Source organism: Aspergillus udagawae (assembly GCF_001078395.1).
Source record: "Aspergillus udagawae IFM 46973 DNA, scaffold_3, whole genome shotgun sequence".
Lineage (NCBI taxonomy): Eukaryota > Fungi > Ascomycota > Eurotiomycetes > Eurotiales > Aspergillaceae > Aspergillus > Aspergillus udagawae.
This window is the reverse complement of record NW_025091266.1, coordinates 4,128,236-4,142,397: the sequence shown is the minus strand read 5'-3', so window position 1 is coordinate 4,142,397 and position 14,162 is coordinate 4,128,236. Positions and strand designations below refer to the sequence as shown.

The window sequence follows — 14,162 nt, the reverse complement described above, 5'->3', positions numbered from 1 at the left end:
CTAGGATGGCAACGTCGTAATATTTTCAAATGATATCTCACGGGATTGCTTCAATCACCATGATTAACCAAGCACAAAAAGAATCCTCACATATCCATATGAAGAAAGGTAATCATTTAGTTACTGCACAGGGTTATATTCTGTTAGAAAGATTTCCTCACACTAATATCTATATTTTCTATTATACTGGATGTTAAAGAGATATGAAACATTACAGACTACTATAGAAGAAGATAGATTAGCTATCACACACTGGCTAAATTAGTGCAGTGGCAGGTAGGAAAAGATTACCTCTGCCTTCCGCCTCATGTTGCGGCCAGTAGCCTTTGAGAAGAGTAGGAGTACAGGACTTATTTCAGGTTAGCTAATCCTAACACTCCTAATTGTTTGCTGAAATCCCCCACATGTCCATAAGGAAGCAGCAGTGTGCTGTTTCCTTTATCTCCAGAGTCAGAATCAGCAGTCTTGTAACCCATGTTTTCAGGATCTAGTTGGGGAGGAGAGAGAAAAGGGAAGTTAGACTGTTAATCCTATCCTTGCAGTGTGCAGTCACAGGAAGGAACTTCCATAGTGGCATTTTTTATCTTCTCTGCTAAGAGCGCTGCTGTTGCTTGCGTGTTGTGTGTTACCTGCCAGGAAGCCCATCAAGAACATCAACTTGTGCATTTGGACGAAGGTATCAAGGCCGAGGAGGGAAGGAAGAAGACCAGCAGGGAAGAAAGAACCCAGATACATGGCAAACGCTGCAAACCTTCCCAACCAAGCAAACAGACACCTGAGACTATCCCCAGTCCTAAAAACAGCACATTCATCACATTGTGCTCCATTGGCCATGACAGCGCAAATCACATACGAAATAATGTACTTTTCAGTGGGCTTTTGTCAACCCATTCGCGTTAATGTCTCCTGCACCATCCCCTGCACCGCAGCGGCCTAGTATCTGATCAATCACAAAACCCAAATAGTTCATGCCTTCACAAGGAAATTACTTACGTCGGCAATTGCCAGTGTTGTCGCATACCCCGCTGCGCTGTGTAAAATTATTAATTTAAGGTCCTCATCTAGTGAAAGTCGCCGTAACTCACAAAGTCTAATAACCTGCAGGGTCTACCAATTGCGCTGATCTTGTAGGTATCAAATATGTTCGTTTGGCTTCTGCAAGTAATTGGACGACATGGGTCGAGGATGCTGAGATAATCAACTCCTTCATTAACTATAGCCTATTCTGCACTGAATCCTTTCACCAATGTCACAATTATCAACGTCATTCCCCTGGTTCTGGGGGAATGAATGAACTAAGGCGATAGCCATCATGAAGATGAGAGAGAATTTCATTCTGAATAATTCAAGGAGGAATTGAAGAACTTTTAACTTGGGCCCTGGTGAAAAGTTTGAATAGATTTGCAAAGCCTTTTCTTCAATGTATAGCACCTAGGTGTTTATATAGGTTAGTTCCACTCGTGTGTGACTTAAGTCAGATAGTTGGAATGACGGTCAAGGGGGTAATGTGATATTGAACTCTAATAGAAAGCTACAGTGCCCATGCACTTCAATTATCAATTAAGACCCACTCAACCTGAAATGATTTGATCTGCTATTATGAGCTATTGAAAGATTAAAGAAGCACTTGCATAATATCGTCAAGGATCTTCATGATTAGTGCCAGTCAACCTCACCAGCCCAATCTTTAGGTGATTTGAGCGGAAAGCTAACCGCTAATACAAATAATAGTCTCTCAAATCCGCATTTCTTGCTTATGTTATCGGTTAAGCAACTTTCTTGGTCCAACCAGGTTGATAGGAGCACGTCGAATTCATCTTGCAAGAATTCTGCCATCTCATCCAGATATAAATCTGGTTTCTCTAGCAAGTATTCGCATAGCGCTTCGAGCAAGATGGGTATGGTATGACACATGGGGGCGGCCGCCAGGGATCAATGGTGCTCGGCCACAGGTAGGTATCTGAGCTACAATGGATCATGTGCCTCATCTTTTGACCTGCCCACTTCAACACTTATCTTTGCCGAACTACTTGTGTTCCGAATTAGTAGTGTTTAAGTGGGCCTGCAATAGCAGTAATGTGCTCTTCACCAGAGCACTCCCTATAGGACTAGCTGACATGGTAGACTGCACAGTCACATTGTTCAATATCAAGCCCTTGCATTCTTGAGGGCACATTAGTCCATTTTGAGTAGGGAGTCACGAATCTCTACTGGGCCCCACTGATCACCTCCAATAAGGTTAAGTAACATCATTGCTCTGGCTCTTTCCCTGGCATACGTTGATATTCCAACATCGTTCAGAGGTGAGTTAGGTAGGCAAGTTGAGCTCAAATTAGCAAACTCTGAATAGACAGCATATCCCAACTATCTATAGCTCATAGCAGTTATTCGAGTCAAAATGGGGCTCAAGGGAACGCAGGAAAAGGAGCCAGAAACCATAAGCCCCGCGGGTGTCTATTAGAAACCTCCAATCAATACCAATTCCAGAGGCAATACACTTAATTCCCAGAGGACGTGCGGCTGTACCTAGGAACCTAGCTCCTCCAGCTGTCCGTGCATTTTCTAACCCCCCCACGCCCCAGGTTTATCAACGAATTTTTCACTCTAGATGAAACTAGGCCACAACCTGTCTACAAATCCCCTGAAGAAAAGGAGCGGAATAAGCAGAGTAGTAACAGAAGTGGCGGGAAGGGTCATGGAAGAGCGGACTCGATCGAGTGGTGTCTTAATCAAAGCAATGAATAGAATGCATCCTCCGATCTGAAAATATGCCGGAGATCAAGCCACAAAGCAAAAAGCATGGACTCGGTTGCTTTCTTCCTTCTGCTGAATCCATTACTGTCCACCCTTCCTATGCCCCCTTTCTGCGCAAGCTGCTGAATGATGCTAAAGGTAATCTTCTTTCCGTGGAGCAGCTTGAACCATCTCCTCATAGGGTTGAATCACCCAGAGCCCGAACTGCCACCCTCCATATTAAAAGTGGCTTCTCTCCTTTCTACTCACTCATGAGGTCCCAGTCAAGGCAAACATTGGAATCTTCGCCAGGGCGCGATATGCTCATTAAATTGAATGCCCCAGTGACTGCGGAATAGTCCAACCGGAGATTTTCTTCAGGGCCAGGGACACCATAGGTGACATTGCAGGGCTCTGAGTAGCGAATCATCCCAGCAAAAACGCCAAGAAAATCTCCTTCCTGGATTGAAATGATGGGGCATACAGAAAGGAAGTTCTTTTCTTTGGGAGTATGGCGATAAATATAGGTTTGTTTCTCATCGCCACTGCCCCGGAATCACTTGCCCCAGAATGCATGTTGTGACGTTTGGGGCCAGGTTCGTTCCATCTCCTTGACCCCATAAATAAATCACTAACAAATGACTTTAGTGTGGCACCACGGCCGAATTCTGCACTGACACAGGTACTGGAGCGCCAGGGACTGCTGAGAAAGGCACCAATGGTTTTATTTCCAACTGTGGAATGGAGGTGGTCCGCGGTGATGCCCCTGTTTGTCTTCCGCAGCATCGCCTACTTTGAGGGTTATAGCTTCAGTAGTCGCGACTGTCTCTACCAGGACGCGTTGCAGATCGACGGATGGAAGTATACGCATCTGCACTTTGCGTTCGGAACTCTCACAGAGGACTATCAAGTCATGTTCCAAGATGATTTCACCAGTTATGAGTTCCAGAACTTCATGCAAATTCCGGGCCCAAAGAAGATCCTGTCTTTTGGCGGTTGGGACTTCTCAATAAACACCAGCACTTACAACCTGGGATCAGTCCGGCGGGCCGTACACCAATGTGCCCAACTACCCCTGTATCCCGCACCAGGCACCAGACCACTGCGGCGACTTGACGATTGTCGACCAGACCAGCGATGCCTCCCCCAGCGTGTCGGACTGCATGCAGATCGTGAACATCCAGAACACGGACGGCGATTGGGAGGTCGAGAACGCGATCGGCAATCAGCACCAGCTCATGCAGTTCGGCTCGTGCGCCTTTGGGGTCCAGGGCCAGGGGAAGAACGGCAACATCGACTTCAACGTTGGTGCTCAGGACATTGTTGATATCATTACTGACTCTGTCAGACAGTTTGGCGGGTCTGGAAAGGTTGGTGCGATGGGGGTGTTGTCTTGCGATGGAACAGTCAAGGGCCAGCAGGTTGAATGGGGCTATATTAGCTGTATGATGTGCTTGTATACTTCTAGCGGTATGATAGGAGAATTCAGCTGCTGAGTTTTGTCTGTTCACCCTTGTGGATATCTCAGAGTCCCATTGGTGTTATGTCACATGCCACATCTCATTCAGTAGACAACCAATCATTACTCCATATTTGAATTGAGCCAAACACGGTTGACTATTTGAACAGGATCTACAATAATGGCCGTTAGACTTAGTGTCCAAATGTGAATGTTAGCGACACGATTTAACACGTGGGGCAACGTACCCATTCATTTGCCAAGAGCGGGAAGGGGAGGTCGATCACTGCGGAAAGTGGGAGAACAAAGGATATACCTCTCTGTGGATAGGGTAAGGCCATCATATCTGCAATCCATGGATTATCACAATCAACAATGGCATTTCCCGCGACTGGGAAAGTATTACAATGATATGGATGCTTACCTTACTGTAGTCTAGATTGCAGCAATGAGGTAAAAGCGCGCATTCGAGCAAATTGTGACTAAGACAGCATGTGGATGATGTCATCCTCCACCCTCTCGATGCTTGCAGTAAAAGATACTTTAGTACTAGCAATGATCATACATCACGACGGGCCGAGTCATGAGCCTTTGGGCCGGAAATGTCGGAAGTGCAAGTTCTCCTTCAGGGTCTGAATAAATGCGGGCTGGACATCTGCATTCCCGTCCAGCCCGCTCAGTCCGTCTCACTCCCAGTAGAATTGGACCACCACATCTGAAAATCACCATGGAAGTGATCCTACCAAGCTGGCTACCCCTATCAATCTACGCTTGGTTTGTCCAGGAGGTTGCCTTTCATGCCGCCGGACTCGTCTTTGAATGGTGCGACCGCACCAACAGCATGCCACATCTGAAGGTCCGCGATGTTGACCGCAAGCCGTACATGCAGATGCTGCCACGAGTGTTGTTCAATCAGTGTTTCATTCTACTTCCAACCATGATGTTCGTACAGACAATAGGCTACTGTTTCGTGGGGCCAACGCACCTGCATCCCCTACACTTTCTCCTGTCGCTCCCGGCCATGGCCATCGGTCATGACGTGGTTCAATACCTCACTCATCGGTATCTGCTGCATAATCCGAACCTGCGACTTATGCGCCTGCTGCAGCACTCGCTGCATCACTCAACAGGAGCCAGTCGGGGAATCAGCGCGTGCTACATGTCCGCGCCGGACTTCTTTCTCGAGATTGTCCTGCCGTATCTTGTCCCCCTTGCGCTGGTGGGAGGCGGCGGCGCAGATGTTCTCTTCCATTCTCTTGTCGCGGGTTCAGGCGCTATAGGTGGTGTCTACGAGCACTCGGGGTACGATTTTGCTGCAGTGTTCTCACCAAAGAACTTCATGGGAGGGAAGGGGCAGTTGTCGAGCTGGACTCCAAATGTTGCTGCTTTGATCCGAGATTTTGTCGATAATCGCGCTCACGGCGAACATCATTCTCGTGCAAATGTTTCATTTTCTGATGGTTTCGGCAGTCCAGGGATATGCGACAGCTTTTTTGGCACCCGGTGGGATCTGGTGGCTGCGCGTCGGGCTGCAGCAGAGAAGGAGTGGCAGGCCCAACGAAGGACACACATGAACGCGAAATGAAGGGAGTCTGCTTCCCATCCACCAGCTTCCTTAATACAGCACTGGCCATGCCGTGTGGCCCTTAACGCTTCTTACACACTTCCTGATGAACCTAAGGATCTCAGCACCTGTGGATCTCACGAGCTCTTAATGTCCTATGCATGTCTTTATCCTATTAGCCCAGATACCTGGAAACACGAAAGGCGTATCATTGTCAGGCTTTTAAAAAACCGGCATCCCTCGGCCTTGTAGACTTCCAGTGTCGAGCATTATCTCAATTCGAACAGACCTCGAAAAAATGACAAGCGAGATGAACGACGTGCCAGATGTGCTCAAGGCAACTATGTACTCTCGCTGAAACAGACACGACCTTACGGGTCTAAGCGACGAACACATGAGCCAACTTACCAAAATCCTGGCGAGGATAGAGAGTAGCGAGCTTGAAGAAACTCTTCACTTAGTTTCTGTCTGTTTCGATCTCCCCGTCTGTGGACAACGAGCGTTGCAAACGAACTCTGCGCCTGCTCGTCCGCGCTGTTCGTCATGGCTGAGCGAAATCCCAGCCTGAGAAAATGTCGCGACGGCTTAGAGAATGCAATTAACCAAGCGAGGGACTTTGTCAATGAGGCGTCCTCTGGTAGTTTGTGTATACCGAACCAGCCTACAGTGGGAGGAGAGGCGCTGCAGATACCAACCCTGACCATTCTCGAGAGCTCCAGTAATCCTACGGCGAGTATTTTGGATTCGCACACCGCACCCTTTTCGGCAGAGGCTCGGGAACACGTAGATCCTCTAGACATGCGAAATCTGTTCACGGGGATCTTCACCAAAGACTTTTGGGCTGGAGACGGTTTCAATCTACCCCTGCTGGATGGCTTTGCTTGGTGACTTGCGTAACTTACGAAGCAGTAGTGAATGGTAAATTTCATTTGGAACCGAGTGATTACTTCAGTACAACCGGCGGAGTGCAGACCACAATATGAGAACTACCAATGACAAGGGGCAAGATTATCTTCAATACCTAGGTCCTCTCTGCGCGACTTGCTTGCGGGACCGAAGTATGGAATCTTACCCACGCCTACGGCACGGTTACCGCTCCTCGGACCGAATCCTTCATGATCGCCTGTGGCAGTGTGGAAGGCCCTGCGATTGTCCCAGATTGCTAGCCAGTGCCAGTCAGTTGACAGTGAAGTTGACGAGGTCCAAACCACCTACCAATATCATTCGGCTGGTTCCATTTGAAGCGAACCTGGAGATCATGTCCGTAGGTGATCATGTCATGGAACCATTGTAGCATGTTCGCGCTCTCTCTGCTCGTTTTCCATTGATCTGCACAGGAAAGGAGCCTAGGTAGTCCGTCAACTCCCCGGCATAAACAACTCCAAAAAAAAAGACCACACTTACCTATGGGAAAATCGACTTCCACCCGGCGATCGGATTTGTCCTGACAACGGGATGGACAGCCGACAATCCCCCTCCCACATTCACCAGCGCCCCGCGCTCCTTCTCGTACAGCTGGAACTTGCCCGACTGCGCCAACTTTTTGAAACCCCACACCCGCATCGGTGGCAGTCAACGTCTCCAGAAACGCCCGGTAGAACCTACTGATCCGATTGTAGATCTCATACCCGGATGCCCAGAGCGTGTCGCCTGCAGCCGTGGGCAGTTGCCCAGGCGCCAACTGAAAAGTCCGCGGGGCCTTCTCGGACGAGATATCGCTGTGCCAGACAGCCGCCATCTTCGTGTGGTCGAATCCCTTGTAGACCGTCTTGCGGCCCTCCGAGTTTTGGTGCTGATCTGGGGGTCTGCATCGCCGAATTCGCGGGCGTCGTCGGTGACGGGGTGGATGTGCAGGCCGTGGCCGGATGGGCGGCCGGTAAGATCTCCCATGCGCAGGATGAGTTCCTTTCGCAGGTCATTGGTGAGATTACCCTGGGCACGGAAGAAGACGACTCCCCGTTCGGCGACTGCGAAGAGTTAGCAGTAGCTAGAAGAAAGGGCTTGTGAGATTACTTGCCCAGGATGGCAAAGTCGCGAATGCGCTGGTCTGCGTTGGGAGCGCAGAGAATGCCTCGACGATGTTGCGGGCGCCTTTGACAGCTCGTTCCCAATCACTGAGGTCACCATGACGGGGTTGAAATCGCCCAGAGACCCGATACTCTGCTGTCGTTGAGTCGGTGCGTCGTGGTTGATCCAACTGCCATGATTTTAGATGTATATATCGGTAATGACGGTTGTGATCCTGTTTGAATTGTTGCTCATCCATCTTGGAGATGATTTTTTTAGTATATATACAAATGACCGACCTACACGTAGCCCCATTCACGTTTGCAAGACACATACATCAACCATGTGCTATTATTGATGCCATTGACATTATCATGTCGGCTTTCGGCGTTCAGGCCTTAGGCCATATCCCCCGCTTAGTATCGGATCTAATCCTGAGGCATCACTTTTTAGCCTTCCGTTGTTATCGCCGAGCGGGGGCTTATCGAATGTCGGCGAGGAGCAGCCAATCACAGCTGCGGAATCTGAGATCTGATTGAGTAATGGCCAGCCGAGGATGCCCCAAAGTGGACTAGCGTGTATCACCCCCCGCATCTTTTGATGTCGCAGTTTCCCCATTGTTGATCTTCCTTCTGTCATATATCCAGGAACGGCTCAAAAGTATTGTTCAAGGGTGCACCAAAGAGCAGGTAATACACGGTCAGAATATAGGACTCAAAATGGAAGGCGACACTCTACCCCTCGCCCAATACCTCTTCAAACGTCTGCTTCAATTGGGTGTAGACTCTATATTTGGTGTACCTGGTGACTACAATCTGACCCTTCTGGATCATGTCGTACCCTCGGGACTCAACTGGGTTGGAAATTGCAATGAGCTTAACGCGGGGTATGCTGCGGATGGATACTCCCGGATCAAAGGTACTTACTCTCCTTCCCTCATCCTGCTCTGACGGGGCGCTGATTACTTAGGTATTGGTGCGTTGGTGACCACCTTCGGTGTTGGCGAATTATCCGCTGTCAATGCCATCGCAGGCGCCTATGCAGAGAGAGCCCCAGTCGTACACATTGTCGGGACTCCCATGCGCGCCTCGCAGGAGTCGCGCGCAATGATCCATCATACCTTTATTGATGGCGAATACCAGCGGTTTGACCGCATGCAGGAACATGTGACGGTAGCGCAAGTCAGTCTGAGTGATCACCGCACGGCGCCTGCCGAGATCGACAGGATTCTGCTGCAATGTCTGCTGCACAGTCGACCGGTGCGCATTACTATCCCCGTTGACATGGTGCCTGTGCTTGTTCCCACAGCGGGGTTGGCGTCGAAGATCGAGATCCCGCCTCCCGTGCGCCAGCTGCAGGTGGAGGAGACGGCCTTGACTGCCGTATTGGAGAGGATCTATAATGCGAAGAAGCCCATGATTCTGGTTGACGGAGAGACAAGAGCATTTGGTACTGTCAATGAAGTGAACCATTTTGTCAAGACGACAGGCTGGCCTACATTTACATCCGGTTTCGGCAAAGGGTTAGTTGACGAAACTCTACCTAACGTCTATGGAGTGTATAGGCCAGCTTACAAAGAGTTCGTCGACTCGTGTGACCTGGTCCTGGCTTTCGGACCACACTTTAGCAACACCAACACCTACATCTTCTTGGTGAGACCGCAGGACGAGACGAGTGTCCTACTCAATCCAACCTCTGTGCAAGTCAATAAAGACATTTACCGTGATCTCCCAGTCAAGTATTTCATCCAGCAGCTCACACAGCGACTGGACACATCCAAGATCCCCGCACACAAACCTAACTTGGTCCACCCCTCGGCCCAGGTACTCCCAGAAGTGCCTCCTACCGACCTCGTCACACAGGCTGCCGGCTTCTGGAGACGACTGTCACCCTTCTTCCGCTCCGGTGATATCGTCCTCGGCGAAACGGGAACGCCCGGCTACGGCGCCAATGACTTTGTCCTCCCGCCACAGACCCGTCTCTTCAAGCCAGTCACCTGGTTGTCCATCGGATACATGCTTCCGGCTACTCTGGGAGCGAGCTACGCGCAGCGAGATATGATCGCGCGAAACGAGTACCACAACCTCTCCACCGCCCGAACAATCCTCTTCATCGGCGACGGCAGCTTCCAAATGACCGTTCAAGAGCTGAGCACTATCATCCACCACAAACTCAACGTCATTGTCTTCTTGATCAACAATGATGGCTATACCATCGAGCGGTGCATCCATGGCCGGAACCAGTCGTACAACGATGTCGCCCGATGGCGGTATCTCAAGGCCCCGGAGCTGTTCGGCGCAGATCAAGAGGGCGAGTATGCGTCGCGGACATGGGAGATTCGCACCTGGGCGGATTGTAATGCCGTGCTGAAGGATGAACAGCTGGTGAATGGCAAAGGACTGCGGATGGTGGAGGTTTTTATGGACAAGTTTGACGCGCCGGATGTGTTGATGAATTTGCTGAATGCGCAGATTGCCAGGGATAATGCGCAGAAATAGGTTAGCCAATAGACTGGTAATTTAATTCATGCTTCTGCCCTGTGGCCACCATGGGGGCGAATTCGAGTGTTCCCGCCGCAATGGCGTACCAGGTGTGTGTCTTCCGTCTTTCTGCTCTCATATGAATGTCACTCATGATGGGAAGGCGAATAATGTTCGCAGGCAGTGGAAACGCGCCATCTGCCACGCCGTCTTTGTTGGTGTGGGGGGATGACCGGATCGCTGGTGTTTCGCGCCGAGGATGCCCCGGGTTATCGACCAGGGATTCTGACGTGTATTGGGCTGACAGCATTAAGTGTAGAGTTGGTTGGATTGCTTTCCGTGCCGATGCAAATGGAGAATCGGAGAGAGTGGACAGGGGGGCATCGGTTATTGGTGGGTTGGATTCAAGTATACGCTGTAGTCCGCAGACGGCAGGAATGGGAGTCAATCTTGAATCCAGTCAGATTCGATTTTCATATATCCAATGTAATTTACATTCCGTGCCGTAATAGTTTCAATGCTACATTCACGACGTAAACAAGCGGCAACTAATTCGACGAAGCTGAAACCTTCTTCCAGCTTTCCCTGGTCTTCAATTCCTCCCAATATTTCTGGAAATGGGGGTACTTTGCAATCAAGTCCGCGAACCCAAACTTTTCCACAAACACACCGTACGGCAGATGCGACAGATCCGCAAACGTCAGCTGGTCACCGGCAAGGTACTTCTGCTTGGAAAGCACCCGCTCGTAGCCCTGGAGAGTCTGGTCGAGTTGCGCAAGCAGCGCCTTGACGCGCGCTTCGTCGGGTTCGCCCTGGCCCTTCATGGACTTCCAGACCTTTTCGTAGGCGAGCTGTGAGACAAGGGGATCGAAGTATGAGAGTTCCATGGAAATGGCCTGGGTTGTCAGTACTTCTCCGTAAAAGTTGAATGTCGGACATACCTGCTGGTACAGAGCATAGGCTTTCAGATCAGACTCCGTGGGAGCAAGCTCTGTTCCCTGGCCGCGGTATTTGGCGATGATATATTGAGCAATGGCTCTGCTTTCTGGGGCGAGAATTAGCACGAGTAGAGTAATTGCTGCCTGGGAACGGTACCGAAGACCTGAACGCCTGTCTCGGTGTCCTGCAGGACAGGCACTTTGCCAAATGGCTGCATTTCCAAGTAAGACTCCGTTCGTTGTTCTCCCTTGGCCAGGTCGACATTGAGGATTTCGGCATCGACACCCTTCTCAACGAGCGCGAGGCGCACGCGGGCCGTGCAGGTCGACCAGAGGGATCCGTGGAGCTTGAGGACCATTGTGTCTGAAGGGTGGAGTGTATTACGGCTGTGGATTGATAGTTAAAGTCGCGTCGAGAATTGAATGTTGACAATTATGAAGCCAGACTGCGTCTTTATAGTGAATACCACTTGCAAGCGGGGCCATATTTGGGCAGGGATCAGTCAGATTTGGGCATGATTAACAAGGAGAAATAGCTTACGGAATTAATTCCGAATCATTGTGGGTCGCTCATGGATTGCTTATGTTATTACTATTATCAATTTTTCTAGGCACCCGCTCCTGGTCCTTGATCCATCGGACAGATCCTGCACGGACCGTAGCATATTATACTCCGTAGCGTACAGCGAATTTAACCCTACTGCGCAATGAATCAAACCCAGATTGAACTTCCTTGTCGGAATAAGGGAAGCAGATCCGGGACAGGTGGATCCTTATGTCCTTGTGCCCTAGTCTCGACCCCATGATCCTTGATAGAAAAAGAGACGCCTATTTTGTTGCAGCTAGAACGCAATGGCTCTGTCACCTCGAGGATCCTGTCTTCCAAGGTCCTCCCGTCAATCATCGGCAGGGGCCTTGGCCATGACTGATAATTCATTATTTCACCAGGCAACAATTCCTTGGTAAGGAATCTCCCTTGGATAGTCATCTCTGACAAATGAGGGAATTCATCCCTTGCATGCACCAGATCCATCAATTCAGCCAACACGATCGCCTCATTCTCATGCCACCATCCTGATACGCAGAAAGTCTCGAGCGATGAGGGAAGGAGATCTACCAACCTCCTTGGAGGGAGCAGTTGATCGTTTTGAAAAAAGTGAACCATTTGCAGCTGAAGATTTTTCAATTTTCGAAAATCTCGCAGCGATCCGACCCACTGGTGCTGTCTCTCAAATCCTTGCAGCATAGAGTAGGAATCCGAGTCCAGACACAGTGTCTCAAGAGTCTCCTTCCTCGTTTCCAGGTGGGACATGACCGTGGCCGTCCTTACCAACATCGATGGACCTGGCTCATAGTAGTACTTGAACGACCTCAGGCCGGTGCAGAGTCGTATCAAGCGCTCGAATCCCGTTCGCGTGGTACTCTGCCGGAGCTCGAGATGCGTTACGGTCGACGCGCCATTCTTCGTTTCAGGAAGAATCCGATCAAAGTCTTTAACCATCTGAGCTGAGAATACGCGCAGCGAAGGCAGGTAGACGAAGGGCAGGATTTTCTTCAACCCAATCATACCGGCTCTTCTGCCAGTGCCCTTGACAAACACCTTTTCAAGTTTGCCCAACGGGCCACTCCCGTCGAACTGGTGCCGACGCAAGATCACTTCGTCTACTAATTTTGCTGCGTACCGGGTCCTGGATTCTGTCCAAACCCATTCGATGGACCGCAGGTTAGGCAGAATGTAGAGCAGGAGGGCAAGCCATGCATCGCAGTTGTCTTTATTCCAGAGCTCTTTCTGCCAAGTGCTCCACCCAGTATAGGAATTGACCAAGCCATTGACTTCTGCGACAATCTTATCGTCTAGTGTAGGCAAATCTTTCGAGCGGACATGCTTTTTGGAACAGCAGACCGGCCGACCTAGCATAAGGCTCTCCACGCTGAGGCGAGCCTTCTGTCGATGCAAAAGGAAATGAATCAGCCAGCTGAGGTCCGACGTGCAGTACTCGGCTAGTTCGATCGAGCAGAATGCACACGGGTATACAATGTCAAACAAACGATGACAGCATCTGGCGAAATGGAAGTGATCTTTGTGGCTGGTGATATGAGTGGTTATTGACAATATGACCTCTGTCGGGAGTGCTTCGAGTTGTAGAGGCATCATGGAAGTTCACAGTAGCCCTTGCATATATGATTAAGGCCGTGGGACATTTACTTGTTGTCGCAAGTCCAGCGGCGGAACAACTCGTATTCTAAAGTCCATCAGAAAATGCTCCAAGCTTCGTCTACTTGTTGTCTGGTGGCGGCTGTGCGCTAGCGCTCGTATTGTGTCCTTGCACTGCCTCGTTGAGCCCAAAAACTAGTACTCTGTAGAGGCTTCAAATATTCTGGTGACCCTTCATTCGATGGGGCTCTTCTTTCTCACTATAGGTTATCACTGTTTGTCCTCTGCCATAAACCGACAGTCAACGGCCATGCCAGATAAGTTTCTCCCAGTAGTCACGGCCGGGGTTTACACCAGTTTACGTTGGTGGAGCTGGTCCAATATCCATCCAGAGCAAGTGTTTCAAACCCAGGAAGGGACATACAGATATTACGCAGGCCATACTTCATGGAAATAGAGTATTAATAATGGGAGGTTCGTGAATTTGGTGGCTATCCACCGTACGCCGTTGAAGCAAACGATGGCATCCAACATGGCACTCCACGACCAAAGACACAGGTACTATTGAACGAAATCTGGCTGCCCCTTTCCCTGATGAGGCAGATGAGCTCGGTTTTTTGCGAATCCAGTTGTCACGCCTGCGAAGCCCACAGGGCACACTTTTTCCGTCTCCAACCGTGTTGTACTGAGAGAGCGGGCCAATCGCGCGACGTCTGGTAACTACCGATCAGATTGTGACATCGTATTATTTAAGCTCTTAAATTACCAGTCCTAGTTGCCAATCACTACCAGCTAGAAGAAGCAGAGGATTTCGACAGAGCTCCAA

At 49.9% G+C, this 14,162-nt stretch overlaps 8 protein-coding genes across 8 annotated transcripts; 4 read left to right on the top strand and 4 right to left on the bottom strand.

Annotated features, from left to right (window-relative positions):
* Positions 1 to 3,303: 3,303 nt before the first annotated feature.
* Aud_005290 (uncharacterized protein) lies at positions 3,304 to 4,229 on the top strand (the record flags this gene model as incomplete). Its single annotated transcript, XM_043290219.1, has 3 exons — positions 3,304 to 3,329; positions 3,382 to 3,728; positions 3,754 to 4,229. The coding sequence occupies 3 exons, from the start codon at positions 3,304 to 3,306 to the stop codon at positions 4,227 to 4,229; spliced, it is 849 nt and encodes a 282-aa protein (XP_043146154.1).
* Positions 4,230 to 4,919: 690 nt separating this feature from the next.
* Aud_005289 (sterol desaturase family protein) lies at positions 4,920 to 5,777 on the top strand (the record flags this gene model as incomplete). The annotated part of the gene is made up of 1 exon (XM_043290218.1): positions 4,920 to 5,777. The coding sequence occupies one exon, from the start codon at positions 4,920 to 4,922 to the stop codon at positions 5,775 to 5,777; it is 858 nt and encodes a 285-aa protein (XP_043146153.1).
* A 522-nt stretch (positions 5,778 to 6,299) lies between these two features.
* Positions 6,300 to 6,644, top strand: Aud_005288 (uncharacterized protein; the record flags this gene model as incomplete). Its single annotated transcript, XM_043290217.1, has 1 exon — positions 6,300 to 6,644. The coding sequence occupies one exon, from the start codon at positions 6,300 to 6,302 to the stop codon at positions 6,642 to 6,644; it is 345 nt and encodes a 114-aa protein (XP_043146152.1).
* A 98-nt stretch (positions 6,645 to 6,742) lies between these two features.
* Aud_005287 (TauD/TfdA dioxygenase family protein) lies at positions 6,743 to 8,022 on the bottom strand (the record flags this gene model as incomplete). Its single annotated transcript, XM_043290216.1, is given in 5 exon segments — positions 6,743 to 6,918; positions 6,972 to 7,085; positions 7,161 to 7,474; positions 7,486 to 7,723; positions 7,770 to 8,022. 5 exon segments carry the CDS (start codon positions 8,020 to 8,022, stop codon positions 6,743 to 6,745), a joined length of 1,095 nt encoding a protein of 364 aa, XP_043146151.1.
* Positions 8,023 to 8,482: 460 nt separating this feature from the next.
* Aud_005286 (alpha-keto acid decarboxylase family protein) lies at positions 8,483 to 10,261 on the top strand (the record flags this gene model as incomplete). Its single annotated transcript, XM_043290215.1, has 2 exons — positions 8,483 to 8,681; positions 8,733 to 10,261. The coding sequence occupies 2 exons, from the start codon at positions 8,483 to 8,485 to the stop codon at positions 10,259 to 10,261; spliced, it is 1,728 nt and encodes a 575-aa protein (XP_043146150.1).
* A 1-nt stretch (position 10,262) lies between these two features.
* Positions 10,263 to 10,553, bottom strand: Aud_005285 (uncharacterized protein; the record flags this gene model as incomplete). Its single annotated transcript, XM_043290214.1, has 1 exon — positions 10,263 to 10,553. One exon carries the CDS (start codon positions 10,551 to 10,553, stop codon positions 10,263 to 10,265), a length of 291 nt encoding a protein of 96 aa, XP_043146149.1.
* A 238-nt stretch (positions 10,554 to 10,791) lies between these two features.
* Aud_005284 (uncharacterized protein) lies at positions 10,792 to 11,540 on the bottom strand (the record flags this gene model as incomplete). The annotated part of the gene is made up of 3 exons (XM_043290213.1): positions 10,792 to 11,139; positions 11,185 to 11,288; positions 11,339 to 11,540. 3 exons carry the CDS (start codon positions 11,538 to 11,540, stop codon positions 10,792 to 10,794), a joined length of 654 nt encoding a protein of 217 aa, XP_043146148.1.
* A 353-nt stretch (positions 11,541 to 11,893) lies between these two features.
* Aud_005283 (uncharacterized protein) lies at positions 11,894 to 13,333 on the bottom strand (the record flags this gene model as incomplete). Its single annotated transcript, XM_043290212.1, has 1 exon — positions 11,894 to 13,333. The coding sequence occupies one exon, from the start codon at positions 13,331 to 13,333 to the stop codon at positions 11,894 to 11,896; it is 1,440 nt and encodes a 479-aa protein (XP_043146147.1).
* Positions 13,334 to 14,162: the final 829 nt, after the last annotated feature.